The sequence below is a fragment of the Ostrinia furnacalis genome, unplaced genomic scaffold (assembly GCF_004193835.3).
Source record: "Ostrinia furnacalis isolate ACB-3 unplaced genomic scaffold, ASM419383v2 OfSCF0638, whole genome shotgun sequence".
In the NCBI taxonomy this organism is placed as follows: domain Eukaryota; kingdom Metazoa; phylum Arthropoda; class Insecta; order Lepidoptera; family Crambidae; genus Ostrinia; species Ostrinia furnacalis.
In genome coordinates, this window is record NW_021130877.1 from 864386 (window position 1) to 887839 (window position 23454).

The following is a 23454-nucleotide window of genomic DNA, read 5'->3' on the forward strand; positions in this document are numbered from 1 at the left end:
CTTCCGAGAAAACGTAAATAAAAGAAGATGGTGCTTTATTGCACTATAAAATAACATAATTTATCAACAATTTGTTCAGAAAATTACTAAAAAACTTCTCGTTACAAATAAACTCACTTATTACATGATTGATTAGTTAACAACGTGCCCTCTATGTCAACCAAATCCAACTTCATAGAAAATTACACAATATGAACTCTACCTACCATAGCATAAAGTTTATTATTCATTAACTTTAAACGCCACCTTACTTGAGATCCGAATACTGATACCCTTACAAGCAATAAAATAGCCCGCATTGTCTATGCTATGGGTTTCTAATAGATCATAATTCAATAAACCACACTTACATGGTTTGTTGTCGCCATCACGTTGAGACGTTATTTAACAGTTACTGCAGAATTTAAAATTAATCACAATGAAGTAGGTAATTCTAAAACAATAGAATTAAAAATTAAAAAGTACATCATGCAATAATTATAAAACCATCTCCAATCGTTTGTTCCTGCTTTCCTATAAGTAACCTTAAAAGTATAGTGAATAAGTATACTACGTTTTAGGAAAGCGTGCGTGCTCTAATAATCGGTTTGGTCGAATTTCGATGACTCTTTTATAATGCGAACAGCTAGGGACTGGAATTCGCTGCCTGGCTGTCTTTCCCGAAGACTATAATCCGGGCATTTTCAAGGCGAGAGTGAATAAGCACTTACAGGGCAGATAGACTAGATTGCATCTCGCTTAACACCAGGTGCAATTTTGGTGTAATACCTGCCTTGTTATGCATAAAAAAACTCTTCTGTCGTCCCATTCCGTAGCAAAATCGTGATCTATTTTACCATAACAGCCGTAACTGTAACACAGAGCCCTAATTCTGCTAATATCACTATAAATATTTTGTAAACAAAAGGTGTAAAGTGGAAAATAAATAGGGAAATGCATGTTGATAGAGCGAATTTACATCGACCGACGCAAGCGCACCGAGAGAAAGGCTCAAATTTCATTTGATTGCACTGATTTCTGTGCTAATCATACTAAAAGTGCTTTTCTTTTAGAATCTGTTGTTTTTTAATGAAATTACCTATATTTTATAACATCAAGTATCAAATAAATCAGTTTAACAAATAAATATAGAGTGTGTAGTTGAAACACTAGTCTACTGAAAACCTTTTTAATATCTATCAAAACGCGACTCTCTCATTACGATAGGTGATCAAATAAAAGGATTGATTCTAAATACTTACCTTGTGCTCAAATGCAACAACTTTCCTACAGGACATAAGTACCTGCTTACTTATGCATTTTTTTAAGATTTGAACTTTCTTTTCTTGAAAAAAGTTGCTGCACTCGATTTTCAGGACTTGATTGAAGTGATTTAAGGATTTATTGATAACTAGCTTTTGGCCTATATGTTATTCTGGGTTATAAACATTAATACTGTAAAGTTTCGTCTTATTCCGTTCAGTAGTTTTTGCGTGAAAGAGTAACAAACATCCAGACATCCAAACTTTCGCATTTATAAATATTAATAGGATATTAGTAGGATGGTGGTTAATACAGATTAAAGAGCGGTGTCATCTACCCATTGGACACGATACAGAATAGATGAAAACCAATTTGTTTTGTTCCTTAAATAGAAAAGACGTAGTGTTTCCGCCGATATTATGACTGCGGTAAAATTTTATGTTGCGGTGCGAGAAGCTGATATAAATATAACACTATATAATCTTCTTTTTCTAGTCGTTGAACGCCCCCGTAGATGTAGAGTTGGACTTTCTAGCTCGCATAGGTCTTTATGATCAATACTTAAGTATGTGTTCCAAGTTTGGTCATGATATTGCAGGGTTAATTTAGTCTGAATATCGAGGACATGTTAAGAGCGTTGTCACATTTTTCATGCAGAAATCGAGAATTTGGCAGATTTCGAAATGATTTTAGTCATATAATTTATTGTTATAGCTTCTTTTGACTTATATCATCGTAATTATCATACTTTTTTACGGAATGTCTATTGACAAAATCTCGTTCAAATTGGATTTTTGCCTACGAAAACAGTGAATTTCGAAAGCCCGATTTCCAGGTAACTCGCGAAGGCACAACTTTGAACTAATATTACAACAAATTTATTTCTAAGTAAGAAGATAGAATGTATTCATTAGAATAAGCATACCCTGAAGAAGAAAGTGTATTGAGAAAATTTTGATGTTTAATTCATTAAAATGCATTTTTATCATGTCTAAGATAGTCAAAATTCGAGAAAATTACTGCAAGAAAACAGGTCACATCTCATAATCTAAAAGTCATTTGGCAACATAAACTACTTTATACTTAAGAAGAAACATAGTACTATCATTGTGTGAAAAAGAAAAAATATCTATCTTCAATCTTCAAATGAAAAATTAATTTGAAAATACTATAAAATCGGGTGCATCAAATGGCATAAATCAGTCGTGCTTTGGCACTCGTAGACGCCGGGTCTATGTCAGTTGACTGCCCACTGACGTATATGCGTCACGCGTGATTTTTTCGTAAATTGTAGTATGATTGAGTACTTTTGATCCGCAAGTATTTTTAATTTATTTGTTTAGGTAAATCGGACTTGTAATTTCTTTCTTTTCAAACTTTTTATTATTTTACTTACAGAATATGGGTAGAATAGATAAAAGATATTATTATGGTATCTGTTTGGTCAGGAAAAAATAAATGACTAATAAAAATTTTAACAGGGTGTCAAAACATTAGTCTATGCTATTGTGTTTCTACCAACATAAAATATACTCTTCCTTACTAATAAAAGTTGAATAGCGTCTGTATGGTCACACAACGCTTCGTCATGTTTTTCCGAAAGTTCAATTACTGACGACTGAATGAAAGAAATTGGTGCGTAACTATTCATCTGATATTAAACGTTTAGTAATAAAGGGGTAGGTCAGGTAAATGGCAAATCCACCAGCGGTCGCTCGATGACACTTAGACAAATAGTTTTATAAAACGTCAACTAAGTTGGTTAGGTATTTGTATTGTAGATACTTATACAAATGAACGTATAAAATGAGTTTATTTTTAAAAGTATAGGTACAGGGTGGAAACGATAAGTGATTTCACTTGATTTTTAATTATACAAGATATCGAGAAACTGTTTACTGTTCCTGTAAGTGCTTCATGAGCTCTTTAAAACAATAACAATAAATAGGTCAAAGAATAAACTGGATCTATGCGAAAATTCAATGTTTCCGAATTTCATACTAAATGTATGCCGCCAGCCATACCTACATTACCTACCATATTAGAAGTGTTAATTTTTAAAATTTGAATTTTTAATTGAGTAATGTATAATAATCAAACAACAAACTCGTAAATTGCATTCTTATTTAAATTATTTACGGAAAACATGATTTTAGGTTTAACTTGCTACAATATTATCAAGAGATACTAATTAATAAATACTAAATAAACAGATAAAGGGGACGGCATTAAGGCACTCAGAATTCTCAGACACCATTGATTTCGTGTTTGTTTGTAACTGTATTAAATGTATGAAAGCTGGAAATATAGGTTTTTTGAATAGATTCAGTTCGTTCTTAAACATATTATTGATGCCGTTTGCTAGGTCTCATGAAGCACTTTTTCAGTAAGTAACCATTTGTTCGACATCTTGTATACCTACTATAAGAAATATTCGAGTGAGATCACTTATCGATTATTTTCGTCATCCTTATTTGTATTAAATTTAATTAAAATACACTAAGGCTGAGATGCACCACCTAACTTTGACCCTAACTGACAATAACCGGTGTTTTATGTTAGATAGATTTTTGACATCGAAAATTTTGATGTCAATGTTAAAGTAAGACGGTGCAACACGGCCTAACAAATGTATCGTAGACAGTACTTTTTATTTTCTTCATAAATATTTCTTTTCTTTGTAAAGCTATCTACAAGCTTTTATTTTCTTTGACATCTGGAGTTGTAAAATCTTGCAACTTAAAATTTACTTACTTCCCGTTTTCCCATTGAGCTGAAATTTTGCATGTCTACAGAGGCATGCAAAATTTCGTTTCATTTCGCACTAAATAATTTAATTTACACGTGTTTTCATGCGATGGCCAAGTCAATATATTTATGTAAAACGTTAATGATTTCCTGGACTGGACTTGGTATTACACGGATCTCACAACTTTTTACCGTAGAACAACTGAGTAGTGAGACTTGGTTTTTTGACAAGTATTATTTTTGATGGGTTTGTATTACAGAACGCATGTGTACCTAATGGGGTAACTGTTTAAAAACACGATTAGATAAATTTTGCTCAATGGATAAAAATCTTAAAGTTACCTCTGATTTTTTAGCATTATACGACCGTGGTTTATAATAATAAGTTCTATAAAATCATAATGATATCAGTATTTACCTCTTTGATTTCCTGACTTGTTTAGATTTACAAAAACTAAATATTTATTATTAACTCTTAGATAATAATTTGAATGGCGCTTACGATGTTTAGTTACGAGCTCTTTGATAGACACAGATATTATAGATAACGTTTAAAAAATGGCACGCCCGTTTTCATACATTTCATTCTATTTATTTAACCTATCCATATTTATGTGCGGAAACGTCACAAAATCAGAATAAATTTTAATTTTTCCATCCCGCATCATAAAAACTAAAAAGTCAAAAGTAAAATTTAAATAGTAAATATTTATCATAAACAAGCTTTTGATGCTGTAAAAAGAATAAAATAAAACATAAATTCTTTCAAACCCATCAACTTATTACTTTACTCAATTTAAAGATTAAAAACTTATCGCGGGATTTAGGGGAGACTGGGTACGGTTGAAACAATTTTGCTTTTATTGTCTATAATTTTGTTGTTTAATAACCAAGTGACGATTACGATACGTGAAATTGAAATTTGAAGTTTTAGCTATGATATGGCTGTATCATTATAGTTCCCGGGTTACTATTTATAGAAATATACGAAATTTAAAACGGCGGTTGAAACAGCGATTGGGATCTGTTGAAATACATACAAATAATACAATAAGTACTAATAAAACGTGTTTTATTTATCATTAATACTACGAATATTAAAATTATGGTACCACATGACGACATTAATCAGTCTAAGTATTTAATATTTCTAAAACATTAATTAGCCTTTGATAAGTAGTAAACATTTCAAAAATAACAGAAATATGATTAACTAAATGATATTTCCAAACCTAATAAACATTAATAATAAAATAATATTAACATTCTGAATAAAGTTAACGAAAATCTTTTATTTTTTTTCAAATCATAAATTTTCGCCGCTTTCCGCAGTGAATCTCCAGCTTTTACCTCCTCTTAAGCTTTACTAAGTCAATTTCCTCTCTGGAATCTTCCTTACCCAAACTCTCGGTATCTACAAAAAATAAACATTAATAAATTTTCTGTTTCAACCGTACCCACAAAAAATGTTTCAACCGCCCCCAACCCCACTTTTGGTAAAATATACTTTATAGTTTCGACACTAATGATAACACATTAAAAATAGTTACTGGCCCTTATTCTGCAAGCTTCATTATAATCGCAAACGCACACTCGATACATTCACATAAAAAGAACAGGTAGTATAAGCGTTAATGTCTGAAGAAAAATACTTACTTTTGGGTGGTAAAAAACAATATGGCGTTTTGCACACAACGTCAACGCGTTAGGAAGTTTTAGGCACTAAATTCGTGTTCGGACCTGTTGTCCGCTTCTTTTTCCCCTAGGACCCCTAACTCCCCGTGGAACCGTTTACGAGATATTTGCTCTGTTTCAACTGTCCTTTGTTTCAACCGTACCCAGTCTCCCCTACTAGTGTAAAAAATACATTAATTACGTAACTTGATTTTGCTAAAAGTCTGATCTGAGAAAAAATCAAATAGGTAAATTATACATTATTTCTTTATTATTATGTATGATGTACTGTCTTAAGTACGATACAACTACGGATTAAGATCGTTTAGTCGACGCAGCGTTGAAATTGTACAGATAAATGCAGTTTGCGCACTCACTACGCGACGTCAAGCAATAAAAACCTAAAATTCGAACGCCAACTTTTTGCTACAACGCTCTTAAACTGTCTATTAGATAGCGCCACATCTAAATCTCAAAGGTGACTGACTGACTGACTGACTGACTGACTGACTGACTGACTGACTGACTAACTGACTGACTGACTAACATAGTGATCTATCAACGCACAGCCCTTAAAATCCTTTCTTAGCGGATGCCTACGTCATACATCTACCTGCATGCCAAATTTCAGCCCGATTCGACCAGTGGTTAGGACGAATCGGGCTCAAATTTGGCATGCAGGTAGATGTATGACGTAGGCATCCGCTAAGAAAGGATTTTACGAAACTCCACCCCTAAAGGGGTAAAATCCACGCATACGAAGTCGCGGGCGGCCGCTAGTCAGACAATATGTAGTAAAAAATACATCGTTCAAGACAATGGACCACAGTCGTATCTTTCTACGTAAGTAAGTAACTTTAGTAGCTAATAATGTAGTAAGTATTATTTTGCTTGGAATCGAAACGCCAGTGCGTTGGAATAATTACTTCTTTAGGCCACCATTAATTTCTATTTATTTATATTAAATTTTTTGAATTTGAGTCTTATCAGGCAGACTGTCTTGGCGCCTCAGAAGGAGAGCCGACCCCAAAGAATGGGAAAAAGGACTAGAGAAAAGAAAAGAAGGGAGTCTATTTAGAAAATGAAAAAATAGTGTTTATTTTTAATTAGTTGTAGAAGAGTCTACTTTAAGAATATAAAAGGATTTAAGGCTCTTTTAAATTCAACGAAAGACATTCTAAAATTAGCCAGTCTTTTGTACCTGAATCACAGCTAAAGTAAAAATAATTGGAATTTCATCCCGTACCACGTTGTGTAGGCGATATTATCGGCTCGCGTGCCTTGTCGCGGCCTTTTGCGTCCTTTTGCTGAAAGAAATGCAGCAATTTATTTATCTACACTCGACAGCAAATAAATCGCACCACCCGCGACGCGAACTTTAAAGATTTTCTTTTGACACAATAATGGTGCCCCAACAATATTGGTGTTATTTGAAAGCCCAATAAATATCCTTAAAGAAAAACACATTTAATTTCTTAATAAATGATTAACATATACCATAAATGTGACTTGAAAAAAGACCTCACTTTGGGCTCACCTCTGGGATCAATTAGACTAAATTTTATGGTTATAAAACCAAATAATGATCACACGTTTCCTCTTTAACAGATGAATAGCGATTAATCCCAACTTAACAGTTTTATAGCCATAAAAGTTGGCTCAAGCGTAACTATCTATTTTTTGAAGAAGTGACTCTGGATTCTTCTAAAGAAACATTTTTGGGGTAAAAACCTTTCCTATATTGAAATGAAGTTTAGAACTAGGCTTTTGAATGGTACCAATATTGGTGTGAAGTGAGGATGCATACGTTTGAAAGTGCTTGTCGCGGGTGGTGCGATTTATTTGCTGTCGAGTGTATATAAATTGCTGCATAATATTTTTAAATCTATTTTGCTTCTTATTTGTCTTTACTTAAAAGGCAAGTAGTTATTTTAAAAAGTGGAAAAGGTTTAAATTATGTTTTGCAATTGTATTTTGTTGCTATACATAACGCTACATTTTTCGATTATTTGTTTAGATATATTCGTCATCTGTAATTTATCGAGGACTTTAAAAAAAGTTGTATTTATTTTTGTAAGTCGATTGATTGTCAGAATTAGGTACCAAAGCCCGCAGAATTGCTAAAATCAAGTGGCAGTGGACGGGGCACACTCGTAGAGATGATGGCCGTTGGGGCAGAAAAGTTCTCAAGTGGCCACCACGGGCCGGAGGACAGTCTAGTGGGCAGTCCTAGGTGGACCGACGATCTGGTGAGGGTCACGGGAAGAACCTGGATGCGGGCAGCGCAGGACCGGTCGATGGACATCCTTGGGGAGGCCTTTGTCCAGCAGTGGACGTCATTTGGCTGAAACGAACGGTATCCAAACGAAGCCTTAATGAATTATTTCTCTAGTAATACAGTCGGCGTAATAAACTCGTTTCTGATGGCAATTTGTGGTCCAATCAAGGCGAGTGGTAAGAAATTACTGGTCGCATAGCATTCCGTTTTTTGACGGAAAAGAAAACTTTACTTAATGACTTTATAATGCTTTGCTATTTCTTAGAAAGTGTTTATAGATCTTAACGACGCAGATTCTATGTTTTCTACGAATGTACATAAGTTTAATTATTGCAGATACCTACTACGAGTATAATCTATATACCTACATTACCTACTAATGTATTTTATACATAAAGCAAGTTTATTTATTGCAGATAGGTACCTACTTTATCTATTTACTAATGTATTTTATACATAAAGGTAGTGTTTGTTTGATTGCTTAATTAGTTGTAAGTGCTAATCTCATGAATTTCATGAAAATTAATTTTGTGTTGGATAGTCCATATCGAGGAAAGCTACTACAAGCTATACCTAATATCACACCATGACCAATAGACGAAGTACATTATTATTCTATGACAATAGGTGTGGAGCTTATAAAAACTTATTTATTTTTGAAAACAGGCTTTTAAAAAGCACTTTTCCATCAATGAAAAACCATTTTCACGAGTAGGTACGAAGTCACAGGTATAGTTCATGTAAAGGAAAACTGGAAAGGCCAAAAGATTTCTTAATTATAAACAACCTGAAACGTTTTAAACTTGCTTTATTTATCAAGGAAGTGAGTAATTATAAAACCAAGAATTCCGTAAACACTAGCCGACCAAACGGCATATCTCGGACTAATTCCACACGAATAACACTATTGCTTAATATAACTAAACATTACTTAAACTTAACTCAACATTCAATTAGTTACGCTTAAGCTTTGGTAAGGCTACGACCACACTACGGTGATTTTTTATCCCATACCAAACAGAGCTTTGTTCGCGTGAGATAGCCCACGTTCCCACTAACATGAACATTATACGTAGTCGCTAGCTAAGTAAGTACCTTTCATTCATAGCAAATATATATACGAATCCGATAATTTCGTGAATTAATAATTGACGACTCATACAATACAAAAGTACCTATAGAGTTTTAAAAGCTTACTTGCCAAAATAAATGATTTTATGTGTATTAGATATCTCAACGATTGATACTACGAGTATTCCTAGATGCTGAGACTGTTCACTGTCAATATTATTCGGTATTATTTGTCTGAATAAATACTAATTCCTGTACCTTCTTATGTAGATGTATCACGCCCGTATTCACAAACGATCCTTGCTTAAGTGAAGCAGCAAATCGAACTCACAGCGTTGAATAGAGCTCTGTGTTTAGTTAGTGTGTCACCCTGTGCGTTCACGCGCACTGTGAGATCTCATAGCAATGTTTGTGGATACGAGCGTCAGGCAGCAAGTCCGACAGTGTGACCGCGTCCTAAGTCGTAAACTTCACTGAGCACGGCCCAGCTGAACCAACATAGTTATGCTAATATGTTATGTTTATGTTGTAATCTATATGTTGTTATAAGCTTTTTAGGTTGTGCAACGTTAATAATATGGTAATGACTGCACTGCAGTAAGTGTTGAAATTTGTCAGTTCTGGTACAGTTGCAGAGAAAAGTGTCTTATAAAGTGAGATTAAAATATAGATTTTCAGGAGTTATGTCATTAAAAATATACTCTTCATTGTTCCCCTGGATTTTGCCAAGAAAAGTCATGTAGGTAATTCCTGAAAAATGCCATAGCTGAAAACTATGCAGAACACTCTGCATAGTTTTCAGCATTGTAGTTATTCACATACACATGTGAATGTGAATAACTATAATCATGTGAGCTTTTTTCAGGACTTGTTGAATGCACTTTGTGTGACTTGTAATTTTACCTTTGTACGTAAGTAAGGTACTAAGTGATATTGCACACAAACAAATTATTTTTGTTAGAGAGTACCTAATAAAATAGGCCAAATCCTCCATTTGCCTTTGGTAAGTTAGAGAGAGTCGTGCTCCGGCATTGAATACTAAATGACCTGATGATGACGATTCGTTCAGTGAAGATTTCCTGATGATGCTGAGTGATAGTAAACAAAATTAAATTAATAAAAAAATAAAATAAAATAAATCTTTATTTGAAACCAGAAACAATTTTACACAATCATTTTAGCGTTAACATTTGCAGTAGTCTAAGACTGTGTCGCAGATGTTAGCGCCCACCTCTAATGTAGACGGGCGTTTCAGACAAAGACATTAACAAATAACATTAAGTTGGTATACATTTAACTAAGAACAAAAATAGCAGTGTGTGAGTAATGTGTAGTGTATGATGTGTTGTGTGTGATGTGAGTGTGAGTTTATGTATGTAAAATTACTTAACCAGGGCTTCCACATAACCAAGGGTAAGCAGCCATTTACTCAGGAGGGCTTTACACTTATGTGATGTTAGAGGGTAAATGTTCAGTACCTACTTTATTAACCTTGTTGTAAAGTTTGGGACTTATATAATTATAATGATGCTTTGCCAATACCAACCTACACCCCACTGTAACACATACTATGTCTTTTCTTCTTTTAGTCAGCGATATATTTGGATCAAAGACAAGGTCTTTATATTTACGCAAAGCAACACTTACGATGAACAATTTTCAGACAGAAAGAACCTCCCAGAAGCAGAAAATTTCTATGGTGGGATATCTGATTGGCTTTGACGCCATTACTTTCAGAACTGCCCTTTGAGCCCGTTCAAGCTGTATTAACTTTGTTTTACCAGCGGCTCCCCAAACTGTAATGCAATAAGTAATTATTGCCTGGTAAATTAAATTGAGCTAACTTATGAGTTAGCATTTAACTAGCAAGCCTTTCGCGCGCGTCTGTACAATTTCAATAATCCGTAATGGACGGAAGAGCTCCCATACTTCACCGAAAGTGGTCGCTGCACACCCATCATCGACCGACCAATCGACCGGACACCGAGATGGTGCATTGTGAAACATATGGCGAGCTACTGGGTGGCTTGACGTCAATCCGACCGTTTAGACATGCTTTTCGCATAATGTTATTTAGTCTAACTTTAACCCATGATCCGGAAATTTCAAGCTAAATTGCGTATCTTTATTAGCAAGAATTGCATTATTATGTATTTGTTTTCCTGCAGGCAGCTTATTGGTAACAATAAAGCTTATGTTGCAAAGGCATTGATAAACATGATGCTTCTTATTTCGTCATAGAAAACAATTTTCTTTTGTACGCATTATTGATTATCAGTTATTGTGATTGTTCTCTTTTGGAGGGTCGCTTGCCCTTAGGTTCGCGTTCCGAAAAAACAACGCTGCAGTTACGAGTTTGAATCCTGGAATAAATTCATATTTTTTAACTATTTTTGTTGTATGTAGAGTTGAAATCTGGACTAAAGAGAGAATTCAATTTGTATCATTCTATATCTAGTGCAAATAAATATTTTTTCTTTCTTTCTTTCAAAGGTCACGATCCATCTACGGCAAAAAGTGCTCTAAGGATACCTATCCCACAAATATATTTTTAGAAATGCGGCAATTCATAGAGATATGAGACATTAATACTAATTAATTACTTATTAATAAGTTGCACCATAATTCCAACAACTGCATAGTTTGGACGTAGGTAAGCGATAAAAACTATAGAATAGAAAGAGAGACAAAACATTTCTTTACAATGCGTTGTAGAGCTGCACATAAACAAACAGACAGACGTTTTACCGCTAATCTCAGCCTTTGTTTGAATGTCCGGTTTTTTACATGCGGCTCCTGCTGTAGATAAACTATGAAAATAGTCGTGCTTTGATTTAAATACGAAACGCACTAAAATATAGAAAATATTGTTTTCTTTTAGTTCTTTGTAGTAAGCCGACTTGTTAATTAGTATAGAAAAAGGTTTGTTATTATTTTTCCTTTACTTACTGTCGTGGTTTATAAAATGGTTAATAACCGACATCACATTCAGAAACCTTGTGTTAGGCCCGGTTCATCATCATCATCATAATTTCAGCCAGCCATTCAGGACGTCCACTAGAACATAGGCCTTCCCCAATAACTTTCACAATGGCCGGTTGGCCTGCATCCAGCGCCTGCACCTTTATGAGGTCGTCGGTCCACACTGTGGATGGACGTCCTATGCTGCGCTTTCCGGTACGTGGCCTCCACTCCAGGACCTTGCTGCCCCATCTGCCGTCACTTCAGCTGGGTATTAATCCGTCGCGCTAGGTCGACCTCGTAAAGAAAACAATGCTCTCCATAGCACGCTAGGCCCGGTTTCTACATTGAAAATTTGTTACAGTTTGTACGTGCTCATCATAGAAAATGTAGTAGACTCAAGGATGAATTTAATATGAAAACTTGATTCAGGTAAATGACTTAATGACCGGCAACAACATGAATCGGCTCAATCTGACCCATTCCTAAGATAAAGTATTTTTCCCAGCCATTGTGAACTTTACCTGAAATCCAACTACATCCGCAGCATAGCGCCATTCTAATGCGATGATCAAACAAACGTACGGAAGCGCAAACATCCCATTCCTGTTCTTATTTTAGTTTTAATCTCACATAAACGTTATTGTAGATATTAAAACTCGCACAGTTAAAACTTTTATTGTACTTAGGTACATGACCTATGAGTATGAGTATGCTTATTTTATAACTCTGGAAATTGCTAATTATTTAAATTCGTGTTATTAAACCAGTAAAACAAAATAACAGCCACAGGAGAACCAAAAGTAACCGACCTAGCTCGCAGAATTGTTAAAATCAAGTGGCAGTGGGCTGGGCACATAGCTCGTAGAGACGATGACCGTTGGGGCAGGAAAGTTCTCGAGTGGCGACCACGGGCTGGAAGACGTAGTGTGGGCAGGCCTCCTACTAGATGGACCGACGATCTGGTAAACGTCGCGGGAAGAGCCTGGATGCGGGCAGCGCAGGACCGTTCATTGTGGACCGTTCTTTGTCCAGCAGTGGACGTCATTTGCCTAAGACGAACGAAAACAAAATAACAGGGGATTAAATATCTCCATAGTTAAGTTATGTTACACCATGGAACAAATTATGTCTTTATTGCTCAATCCAACAGCAAATACACGGAAATATAATTTCCAAGATTGCTTCATACAAAATAACTGCTTAGTCTTATAGCTCTACTTTCCAGTAAACTTAGTACTTGTACTTAATAACACGTGTAGGCGGTAGTTCAATAAAACGCCAGCAGTTAAGTTTAAAAGCAATCAAATTCAATTGCTTTTATAAGTAAATTGGTAAATAAACGCTTTCACAATAATATTTCTAAATAATAATGACGTTATTTTTATTTTAGTAAATTTTGTCTGCAGTTTAACTCAACTCAATTGATAAGAATGAGTTAATGAGTCAAGAAACGTAATTAATAAAAGATTTGTGTCTACTTAATCTATAAAATTATTTAAAAAAAAAACAAAAGAAGGAAGCTGCACTACTTTATATTACCTAAATAAACTCATAATAAATTATCTTAAAAATTAATAAGGAAATTATCTTTTTCTTTATTCAGGCCGTTCAACTTTGCAACCAAATAAAATATGGCCGCCATGATACGCTTCATTATTTTAATCCACAGATAGTTTTATCTGGCTCATTATAAATTAACGCGCTCAGTCTATGGTTGGCCAACAGGACAAAGTGGGACTGGCCACACACGGTGATGCTGTAAAAAAGAAATTGCTTTTTTATTTTTGGTAGAGCGTGTAAAGAGGATGAAAGATAAAGAGGTGTCTTTGATCGTTGTTTATGGAAGCAAATATTTTTTCTTGACATAAAAGTCTGCAATGAAAGAAAATAAAACTGCAAATATTCCTAAGGCAATATTGAAAATGTCAAGACGTTATAAATAGGACAAAAGTATTTCCATTTCTCACGCAATATAAATAAAGATTTTAATTTTAATTTTTCTAAGTTGGAATATCAATAAATTCTTATAACTTGTTTGTGATCCTGAAAAAAGGAGCTAACAGCATGTCATTGCTAACAGCCACTAAATAATTTTATCAAGCAAGTATTTTTATGATATCCATTAAAAGGAACATGTCATTCTGTGTGGCATACAAATGAAACATACCCACGATGGCCATTATCCTTTTTATAGACAAATTCATCAAAGGACGATTACAATTAGTATAATGTGCTCTCCTCAATCAGTTAGATAGGATCTTCAATTTGTCGGGAATGTTGGACCACCAAAATGTTAGATAATAAAACGATGTTTTTTAAACCCGACTACGAGTTGAGACTTCAAATTCTATCTTAAAAAAAAATGGCCAGTCATCGCCATGGGACAACGTAAGTTCGACTGGTACTGAGAAGAAGTGGCGGAAGAAACTCAGTCACAGGACAGAATGAAGGTTATTGTGTTTTTCAAGTGTTATGTAGGAGTAGAAAGAAGATCCTTTGGCACACTGCCAATTAAACAGCTTGAAGGATTAGATAAGTTTAGCTTCTCAGGTACCTCCCAGCAAGTTCAAGGCCGTCTTTAACCTACTAGGGGCCCTGGGCACATAAGGATCAAGGGAGGCCCTTCTCATCTGGAAAAAGATCTTTTATGAGAACGCGCTCCTCGATGCGAGGCCCTGGGCACACAGGGTGCCCAGTGGGAAGAGGGGCCTGAGCAAGTTCAGTAGCTTTTGCTAGGAATTGTAACTGAAGCATACCTAAACCTAGAAACTGGGGCCATTACCCTGCTCGTAGTTGTACGTTACAATTCTAAGGTTCAATCATAATCATAATTTCTAAAACCCTGGTATTGTTAAGGTTCTGCCGTGTTATGTTACAAGTGCACACAATCGGCATTGTGCGCTGAGATCGCGTAACGAATTATGCAAATTTTAATTCCGATGTAACAATATTTCAAAGGGGTTCGATGAACGAAGGAATTAGAAGTTACGGAAAATGTTAAAAGTCTTAGGACTCTACCAGATTCACGTTCACGCAATACCTATAAAGTTAATAATATCTTTCTTTTTTTTTTCCATTTTGATACATTTACTAGGTACGTGCCTATCTCTACCTGTAGGTAGGTATTATTTCAGGACCTACAGATCAAGAAAGTCTTACTTACTTATTAGTAGACACAGTAGGTAGGTATACCTACACTACACTACACTACACACATCTTTTTAATAAGCTGTTATCCCTTTTAACTTATTTAGTTACTTAAGTAATACATAAATGCGAAAGTAACGCTTTCACGCCTAACGAACGAAATTTGGTATAGAGATAGTTTGAGTCCCGGTAAAGAACATAAAATAGTTATCCCGGTTTTTGAAAAAGGGAAAAGTTAAAAAAGTCCAGATTAAGAAAGTTACCTGTCTACCAAAGCAAGTACCTAATAAGTAACTCAAGCTTTTGATTACTAAACCTTCTATATTACCTGTTACAATATCCAATTTGTACGGTCAACAGCACGTCAACGTAAACACTGTGGTATCTTACGTAGTTGCGATACGGGCGACTTTGCAACGAAAATGTATAGCTTGATGTGCTGTCGACTGTACATTATTGCACTTTATGCTGACATTTTGGTGCCAATGAAGCAACAATCATCAGTTTACCTCAACACCGAGACCTACATTCGAGAATCGTAACAGAATGTCAGGTCTAGTAAATGCTTGTAATTGGCATTAAGGTTTCAAAACAACAATTTTATTTAGGAAAATTAGCAGGTTACAAATTCTAACAATCCTATTGTGTTGTGTTGTGTCCAATAAGGCAATATAGTTTATAGTTTACCACAATCAAATGGAATATTAGCCTAAAGTTCATACGCTAACCAAACGGGTTGGGAACTAGGAGATTGAAGATGAAAACCAATATTTAGTAAATACCTACTTTTTTAAGTTTTTTTACTTTCTATTGTAGGCCAGTAGAATTAAACACAAAAATTGATTAAATCGGAAATAATTCCTACAAAAGATTTTTTTGCTTTAATGGCTTCATTGGTTGCCCATTAAGACTCTCCTAAGTTTTCGACTTCGACGGAGTTGTGCTTAAGTGGTGGGGGCCCCCGAAAGCGGCGTTTTTTCGGTTTTCCGGTTATACCGCGTAAAGGACTTACCCTATCGAAAAGTGGTCTTCGTGACGGTTAAAGGGCACTTAATCCTGCATTGAATAAGACCAAATTCATATGTTTTGGACAAACCGTTCTCGCGCTAAAGTTCGGCAAAGTAGAAAATATACGTATAATTAATGACCTTCTCCACGTCCAATGGCTTGTTACCCACATGAGAGGGGAAGCCACAGTAGGTAACACAGAGTCGTTCAGGTGAGTGCCAGGAAGAGGTGCAGCAACCGCAGTTAAGGAACGGCTGGGACGAACAAGGATAGGCGCATCAAGCTCGTAAGCCTTGATAGGGTTACACTGGTTGAGGTGGCCCTTTTCAAGACTTGGAAGCCTGTGGGTAACAAACCATTGGACGTGGAGAGGGTCATTAATTATACGTATATTTTCTACTTTGCCGAACATTAGCGCGAGAACGGTTTGTCCAAAACATATGAATTTGGTCTTATTCAATGCAGGATTAAGTGCCCTTCAACCGTCATGAAGACCACTTTTTGATAGGGTAAGTCCTTTACGCGGTATAACCGGAAAACCGAAAAAATGCCTCTTTCGGGGGCTCCCACCACTTAAGCACAACTCCGTCGAAGTCGAAAACTTAGGAGAGTCTTAATGGGCAACCAATGAAGCCATTAAAACAATAAAATCTTTTGTAGGAATTATTTCCGATTTAAAAGCTAATTCTACTGGACTATTGAAGTTTTAAACGAAACGCAAGACTTCTTGGCGGGAATCTGAAGCGTCATGTTAGCGGTTTGTTTTATTTCCTCAAATTCGTGTTTGGGCGACTATTAATGTGTAATAATGGTGGATTATTAACCATTAAGTGTTCGTGAACGTGCATGGGTGTGGGCAAGTGAAGCAAAATAGTGCATCGTGATTCTTCTGGTTCTCTCAAGTTGTCCATAGGAGATCTCAGTAAAGCACCACAACTTTACTGAGACTCAAAGGGTGGGAAGGGGTATCATCTATCATCCTTCATTATATCATTACTTGATCTCATTTTGTAACTCGTATCACCTATAAACTTGAAAATGGCACAAATCAAGTCGACTTCGACGTGTATTTACTCCTTTTTTAATTTGATGATGTTGGCATCATCAAATAAAAAAAGAAGAAGAAGAAACGAAACGCAACTGTCAACATACCATGACATTGACAGATACAGCAACGTCAACATCAGCCGATATGCGATATTGCTTGTTTGTATTTTCAAACAAGTTATCTTTGTATTTGTACTATTTAAGGAGTTTTACATGTTTACGAGTACATAATATGCGTTAATAAACCCATACCTCTCGCTAAATCCAACTATACCGTTATAGACCAATTAATATAACCGTAAAATATTATGCAAAGATGTTCCAACAGTGCGTTACATGATCGAAAGACTCGGTGTTATTTTTACATTTATGATATAATCTTATTAAGTACGATGATTCAGTGATATGTAGTTTGTTCAGTAGAGTAATAAGCTAGTCACGAGAAAGGTTAGCTACTAAGTGCGAGGTTAATTTGGTAATATTCCGGTCGAAATGGATAGAGTAAAGTTATTGTGGTCTAAAACAAATCGGTGGCATAGAGGTATGTACTTCATTTATTTATCATTACATTATTTTCTCTAGAAGTTCAAGGAAAAAAAATCTAAGAGAGAGATTATAGCAGAATTATTATAGAGGTTATAACTTAGAGAAAACTAAATTTTACCGTTGTTTAAATAAATAAACTATTGTACAGACGACAGCACATTGAGACTATATTTTTTTTATTGTAAACTCATCTCTATTACCTACAATACTACAAGACCCTTAGGCTTGTTGGGCTACCATCTCTACATAAAATGTAGATCAAGATTTACAGATCTTAGTAGCAGTACATTTCTAGAATAAATACATTGTTATTTAAATAGACTTGTACATTGTTATCTCATTCTCACTATTTACTATTTAGCATACTAGGTAACTAACTATTCTCCTGTATGGCTTTGAATATGTAATTTGTATTTACAATAGCGAATATTATTTTTACAAATATATATTTTTTCAGTAATTCTGATTCTTCTGATCGTGGAACTCCGCCTGCTTCCCAACCGTCAACTGGGCTTCTACTGCAACGATCCAGCGCTCTCGCACCCTTTTACTGGCGATACAATCAGTTGGAAGTGGCTACTGGCTACCGTTGTGTTTCTACCGTTAGTCGTTGTAAGTAAATCACTGTTCGTTATGTACGTTCTACCAATTCTAATAAAGTAAAAATACTGCACTACTTTTTAATAAACCTTAATTAGGTAATTTACGCCTGTATTCACAAACATCACTATGAGGTCTCACAGTGCGCGTTGACGCACAGGGTTACACACAAACCAATCACAGAGCCATTTTTTATGCAAGACAAGGCAGGTATTTGACCGCAATCGCACCTGGTGTTAAGTGAGATGCAGTCTAGGATTTGTTTGATTTTCTGCTTCACTTAAGCAAGTATCGTATGTGAATACGGGTGTCTTGGTCTTGATTAAGTACACATAAAGAGTAAGTATCACCTGTCATCCGCTTTGCAATGGAGGGAAGTTGAACCTTAATTTCGAACTCATATGTTCTTCTGATTTATTTAGTTGCGGGTCCAATAACAGTTTAACTTTCCCCTAGGACAAACTTGACCTTCATTGGTTGGGTTTTTGTGGCGGTCAAGCTGTAGATCCTGGCTACACAGGAGTTGCAATGGTGGGAACGAGAGGTGGGAATAGTCCCGTAAACATAAAGAGTAATAACTATGAAAACTCTTTGTTTCAGTTACTTATTGTAGAAAGAGTATACAACAAGGACGATGCAGGACGGTCAAAGGAACAAGCGTTGTGCTGGTACAAAGAATACATGTATGGTGTGCTGATCAACTTAATGGTGGTGCAGTTGTTGAAGATCCTCGTAGGGGAACCTAGACCAGACTTCTTTGACACTTGCAATCCGCAAGAGGCTGGCACTTGTACCGGGTATGTTTTTTTAAATGTGTTTTTTCTTGTTACATGCTTCACCATCTTTTGAGTCACAATGGAATTGTATAAAATGTCCTCCATCAGCTCAAAAATATACAATACTAGCGGCCGCCCGCGACTTCGTACGCATGGATCCCGTTTTACCCCCTTCATCTATCTTACGCGGTTTAGATATTTTCATACAAAGGTTTTTTCCCGCTATCTCCCGTTCCCGTGGGAATTTTGCAATATCCTGTTGTAACTAAGCTTTAAGTTTACTAAGGTACCTGCATGCCAAATTTCAAGCGTCTAACTTAAGTGGTTTAGATTTTTCATACAAAAGGATTTTCCCGCTAATTCCCGTTCCCGTGGGAATTTCGGGAACTCCTTTCTTAGTGCACCTCTACGGTACCTAAGCTACGTCCCTTCCAAATTTCAAGTGCCTACGTTTAGCCGTTTAGGCTGTGCTCAGCTCAAAAATATCTATATCTGCCTTACACCCTATATATTTGTTTAATAAATTACACAGCATTATTATACTATTTATAGATGTGTCTCAATTTGTATTTTAATTTGTGTTCTTTGGTTAGTTTGACTGCAGATTTGAATAAAACTTGTGGTAGCAAAAGAAAGGACATCATCCACGTTTCATATATTTTTGGTCCAAAATCAAAAGTGCCGGCCAACAAAAAAAAGTGCTGTATTCTGACAGAATACGTCTGCCTTAGCATTTGTTACTATGGCACCAAAGCCGTAGCTCCACTGTGCGTCGAGTATTTGAGATCTAAAAGTCATCGACTATTCTATTCATACATTTTTTGTTCAAAATCAAAAGTGTCGGCCAATAAAAAAAAGTGCTGTATTCTGACAGAATACGTCCGCCTTAGCATTTGTTACTATGACACCAAAGCTGTAGCACCACTGTGCGTCCAGTATTTGAGATCTAAAATTCATCGACGATTCATACATTTTTTGTTCAAAATATAAATGTCGGCCAAAAAAAAACAGGTGCTGTATTCTGACAGAATACGTCCGCCTTAGCATTTGTTACTATGACACCAAAGCTGTAGCACCACTGTGCGTCGTAGTATTCGTCAGTCGTTTCATATATTTTTAGAACTCAAATACTACGATGCACAGTGGTGCTACAGCTTTGGTGCCATAGTAATAAATGCTAAGGCGGACGTATTCTATCAGAATACAGCACTTTTATTTTTTGGCCGGCACTTTTGATTTTGGACCAAAATGGATGATGCCCTTTGTTTTGCATCAAATTTTACACCAGAACTATGCCCTAAGTTGCTGCAATGCAACCCATATAATAATGATAATAAATTTAAATAGACTATTTCTTAATTTCAGGTCAGAATATGTGTCAAGCTACACTTGTCTGAAAACTCACTGGCTACGTCAGTCAGATAAAAGCTTTCCTTCAGGCCACACCTCCCTTGCTCTACACACCGGGTTTTTTATAGCTGTAAGTATTTGTAGAAAGAGTAGTGTAAGTATTTGTGTAACTCTGTCTGTCTGTCTCTCTTTCACGCCTAAACCACCGAACCGATTTTGATGAAATTTGGCAAAGTGAGTCCCGGGAAAGGTCATAGGACAGTTTTTATCCCGGTTTTTGAAACAGGGACGCGCGCTATAAAGTTTTCTGTGACAGACAAAATTCCACGCGGGCGAAGCAGCAGGCGGAAAGCTAGTTTAATAATATCCTGTACAATACAAACCTATTCACTGTAGTAAACTAAACTGCTTGTTATGACTGGTTTCACCACAACACTCCAGTGGCGCGTTATTTATTAAGTTACTAGCTTTCCGCCCGCGGCTTCGCCCGCGTGGAATTTTGTCTGTCACAGAAAAACTTTATCGCGCGCGTCCCTGTTTCAAAAACCGGGATAAAAACTATCCTATGTTCTTTCCCGGGACTCAAACTATCTCTATGCCAAATTTCATCAAAATCGGTTGCGAGGTTTAAGCGGGAAAGCGTAACAGACAGACAGACAGACAGAGTTACTTTCGCATTTATAATATTAGTTGGGATTTATATTATTTCATCATTCTTCACAGTACTACCTCCATCAAAGAACGAAACGCCTAGTTCGATCGCGCGCTATACTCTGCGCGCAAGTACTAAGTATAGTGAGCGCGGTGTACTGTGCGATATCCAGGATTACGGACCACAGGCACCACTGGTGGGACGTACTAGCAGGGGCCGCTTTGGGAGTCCCTATACTGTTTTACACTGTGAGTATTAATTAATTACCACAAACACAATTAAACACAAAATGTTTGGGATGCGTGCGTAACTGCCTTGTTCGCATAAATATTTATAACTATGTATTTTCAAAGCCTGTAAACCTATGCCTCGCTTACTATGGGCCTCATAAGAAGGCTCAAGGTCACCCAAAGGGCGATGGAGCGGGCTATGCTCGGAGTTTCCCTGCGTGATCGAATCAGAAATGAGGAGATCCGCAGGAGAACCAAAGTAACCGACATAGCTCGCAGAATTGCTAAAATTAAGTGGCAGTGGGCGGGGCACATAGCTCGTAGAGATAATATGGCCGTTGGGGCAGGAAGGTTCTCGAGTGGCGACCACGGGCTGGAAGACGTAGCGTGGGCAGGCCTCCTACTAGGTGGACCGACGATCTGGTAAAGGTCGCGGGAAGAGCCTGGATGCGGGCAGCGCAGGACCGTTCATTGTGGAAAACCTTGGGGGAGGCCTTTGTCCAGCAGTGGACGTCATTTGGCTGAAAAGAAAGAAAGAAAAAACCTATGAAAAAAGAGGCTGACAATAGTGTCTGAGTTTCTTGCGCTGCTTCTTCTCAGCACTGGCCCATTTATTGTCCTGAAGCAGTGGTAGGGTTAATACTGGGACGTGTAAAAGTGCTTTTTTAAAGCCTATTTACAGAAATAAATGAGTTTTATGAGTTTTTTATAAAATGAAATTATCTGTGAATATTACAGTTATAGCGCTTAACTCGGCCAATGACTGTATGAGAGCGGCACGGGAGGGACGACATTGACATAATTATTATGACGTGATAGAGCATAGAAATCTGAAGCACATTAGGTGTCTCGCTGCCATTTGACGTCTCTAAAACACCGTCTCATAGGGTTGTCTGTCAGAATAACCCTAGACTACTTCCCCTTAACGGCTCCTCCCCTAAATACCAGTCACCCTGTATAGCTGTGTGTTTTGATAATTATCCTATCTTGTCAAAAATAATATTGACTGAAACATAGAAAGTAGCAGACGAAGTAATCTGTGGTAGAAGTACCACCTATACTGTGAGTGATTAAAATAATTATAAAGTAATGTTATAATACATCTTTTATTTTTCTTTCCAGGTCGCGTCACTTTGTAAGAACTTCGACTGCCCCAACCCTGGTAAAGAAGAAATCTCGCATGAAAAACCAGGCACTGCCACAGTGACCGTGTGTGATACGTAACACAGGGTTATAATGGTTTGGTTTCTTAACTTATTATTTATTTTAGCTATCTCTTATTTTAACCGATATAAAATTCCACTATTGAGATTTTCATACAGGGTGTCAGTCTAGGAAAGTCGTGAATTCTTGAGATGGATTTCGGTTTTTCGAGCGTGATCTGTACACACTATTTTGAATGTTTTGCTGACCTATATCTTTTTATATCCTGTATGAAATAAATATTTCAATAAACGTGAGAGAATAAAAAATAGATAAAAAAAATCGTCAGTAAAATATTTATGTAAATAAATATGTAAGTATCTGTATTTCCGCTTTTTTTAGTTATTTATTTTTTATTTAACTGTAGTAGTAGTTCTAGTAAATCAGTATGTATGTAGTATACAAGGTGTTAGGTAAATGGGTATATGGGCCAACACTAGCCCATGTTAACATGGGCATATAAATGGTATGATGAAGTCAGAAAATTGATATCTTCATTTTAATTATTAAATTTTCATACAAATCGGATTTTATAAAATTTATTTTTTATGAAAATTTAAAAAAAATAAATGATGATATAAATAAAAAATAAATGGTATGGTGAAGTCAGAAAATTGATATCTTCATTTTAATTATTTAATTTTATGAAAATTTAAAAAAATTAAATGATGATATCAAATTTCTGACTTCACCATACCATTTATATGCCCATGTTAACATAGGCTTGTGTCGGCTCATATACCCATTTACCTAACACCCTGTAGACTTGTTTTTTTGTGGGTATACTATAAGGGGAAAATGGTGTTTGTGGTTATTTATTATTATTATATTTTATTTATTCTAGATTATATTTGCGTATAAATACTCATTTGCATAGAAAAAGGCTAAATGAAATAAAATGTGCTTGACTTTGCGTCG

At 36.0% G+C, this 23454-nt stretch overlaps 1 protein-coding gene and 1 long non-coding RNA gene across 2 annotated transcripts; one reads left to right on the plus strand and one right to left on the minus strand.

Moving 5' to 3' along the window:
- Positions 1-5285: 5285 nt before the first annotated feature.
- On the minus strand, positions 5286-15260 carry LOC114366582 (uncharacterized). Its single transcript, XR_003657030.1, has 3 exons — positions 15247-15260; positions 9272-9274; positions 5286-5841 (listed from the first exon to the last, which is right to left on the minus strand). It is a non-coding gene; the product is annotated as an uncharacterized LOC114366582 (long non-coding RNA).
- Positions 15261-17313: 2053 nt separating this feature from the next.
- Positions 17314-23003, plus strand: LOC114366586 (putative phosphatidate phosphatase). Its single transcript, XM_028323506.1, has 6 exons — positions 17314-17720; positions 18183-18337; positions 18926-19122; positions 20467-20581; positions 21175-21351; positions 22456-23003. The coding sequence occupies exons 1-6, from the start codon at positions 17672-17674 to the stop codon at positions 22555-22557; spliced, it is 795 nt and encodes a 264-aa protein (XP_028179307.1). The 5' UTR covers positions 17314-17671; the 3' UTR covers positions 22558-23003.
- The last annotated feature ends 451 nt before the right edge of the window (positions 23004-23454 follow it).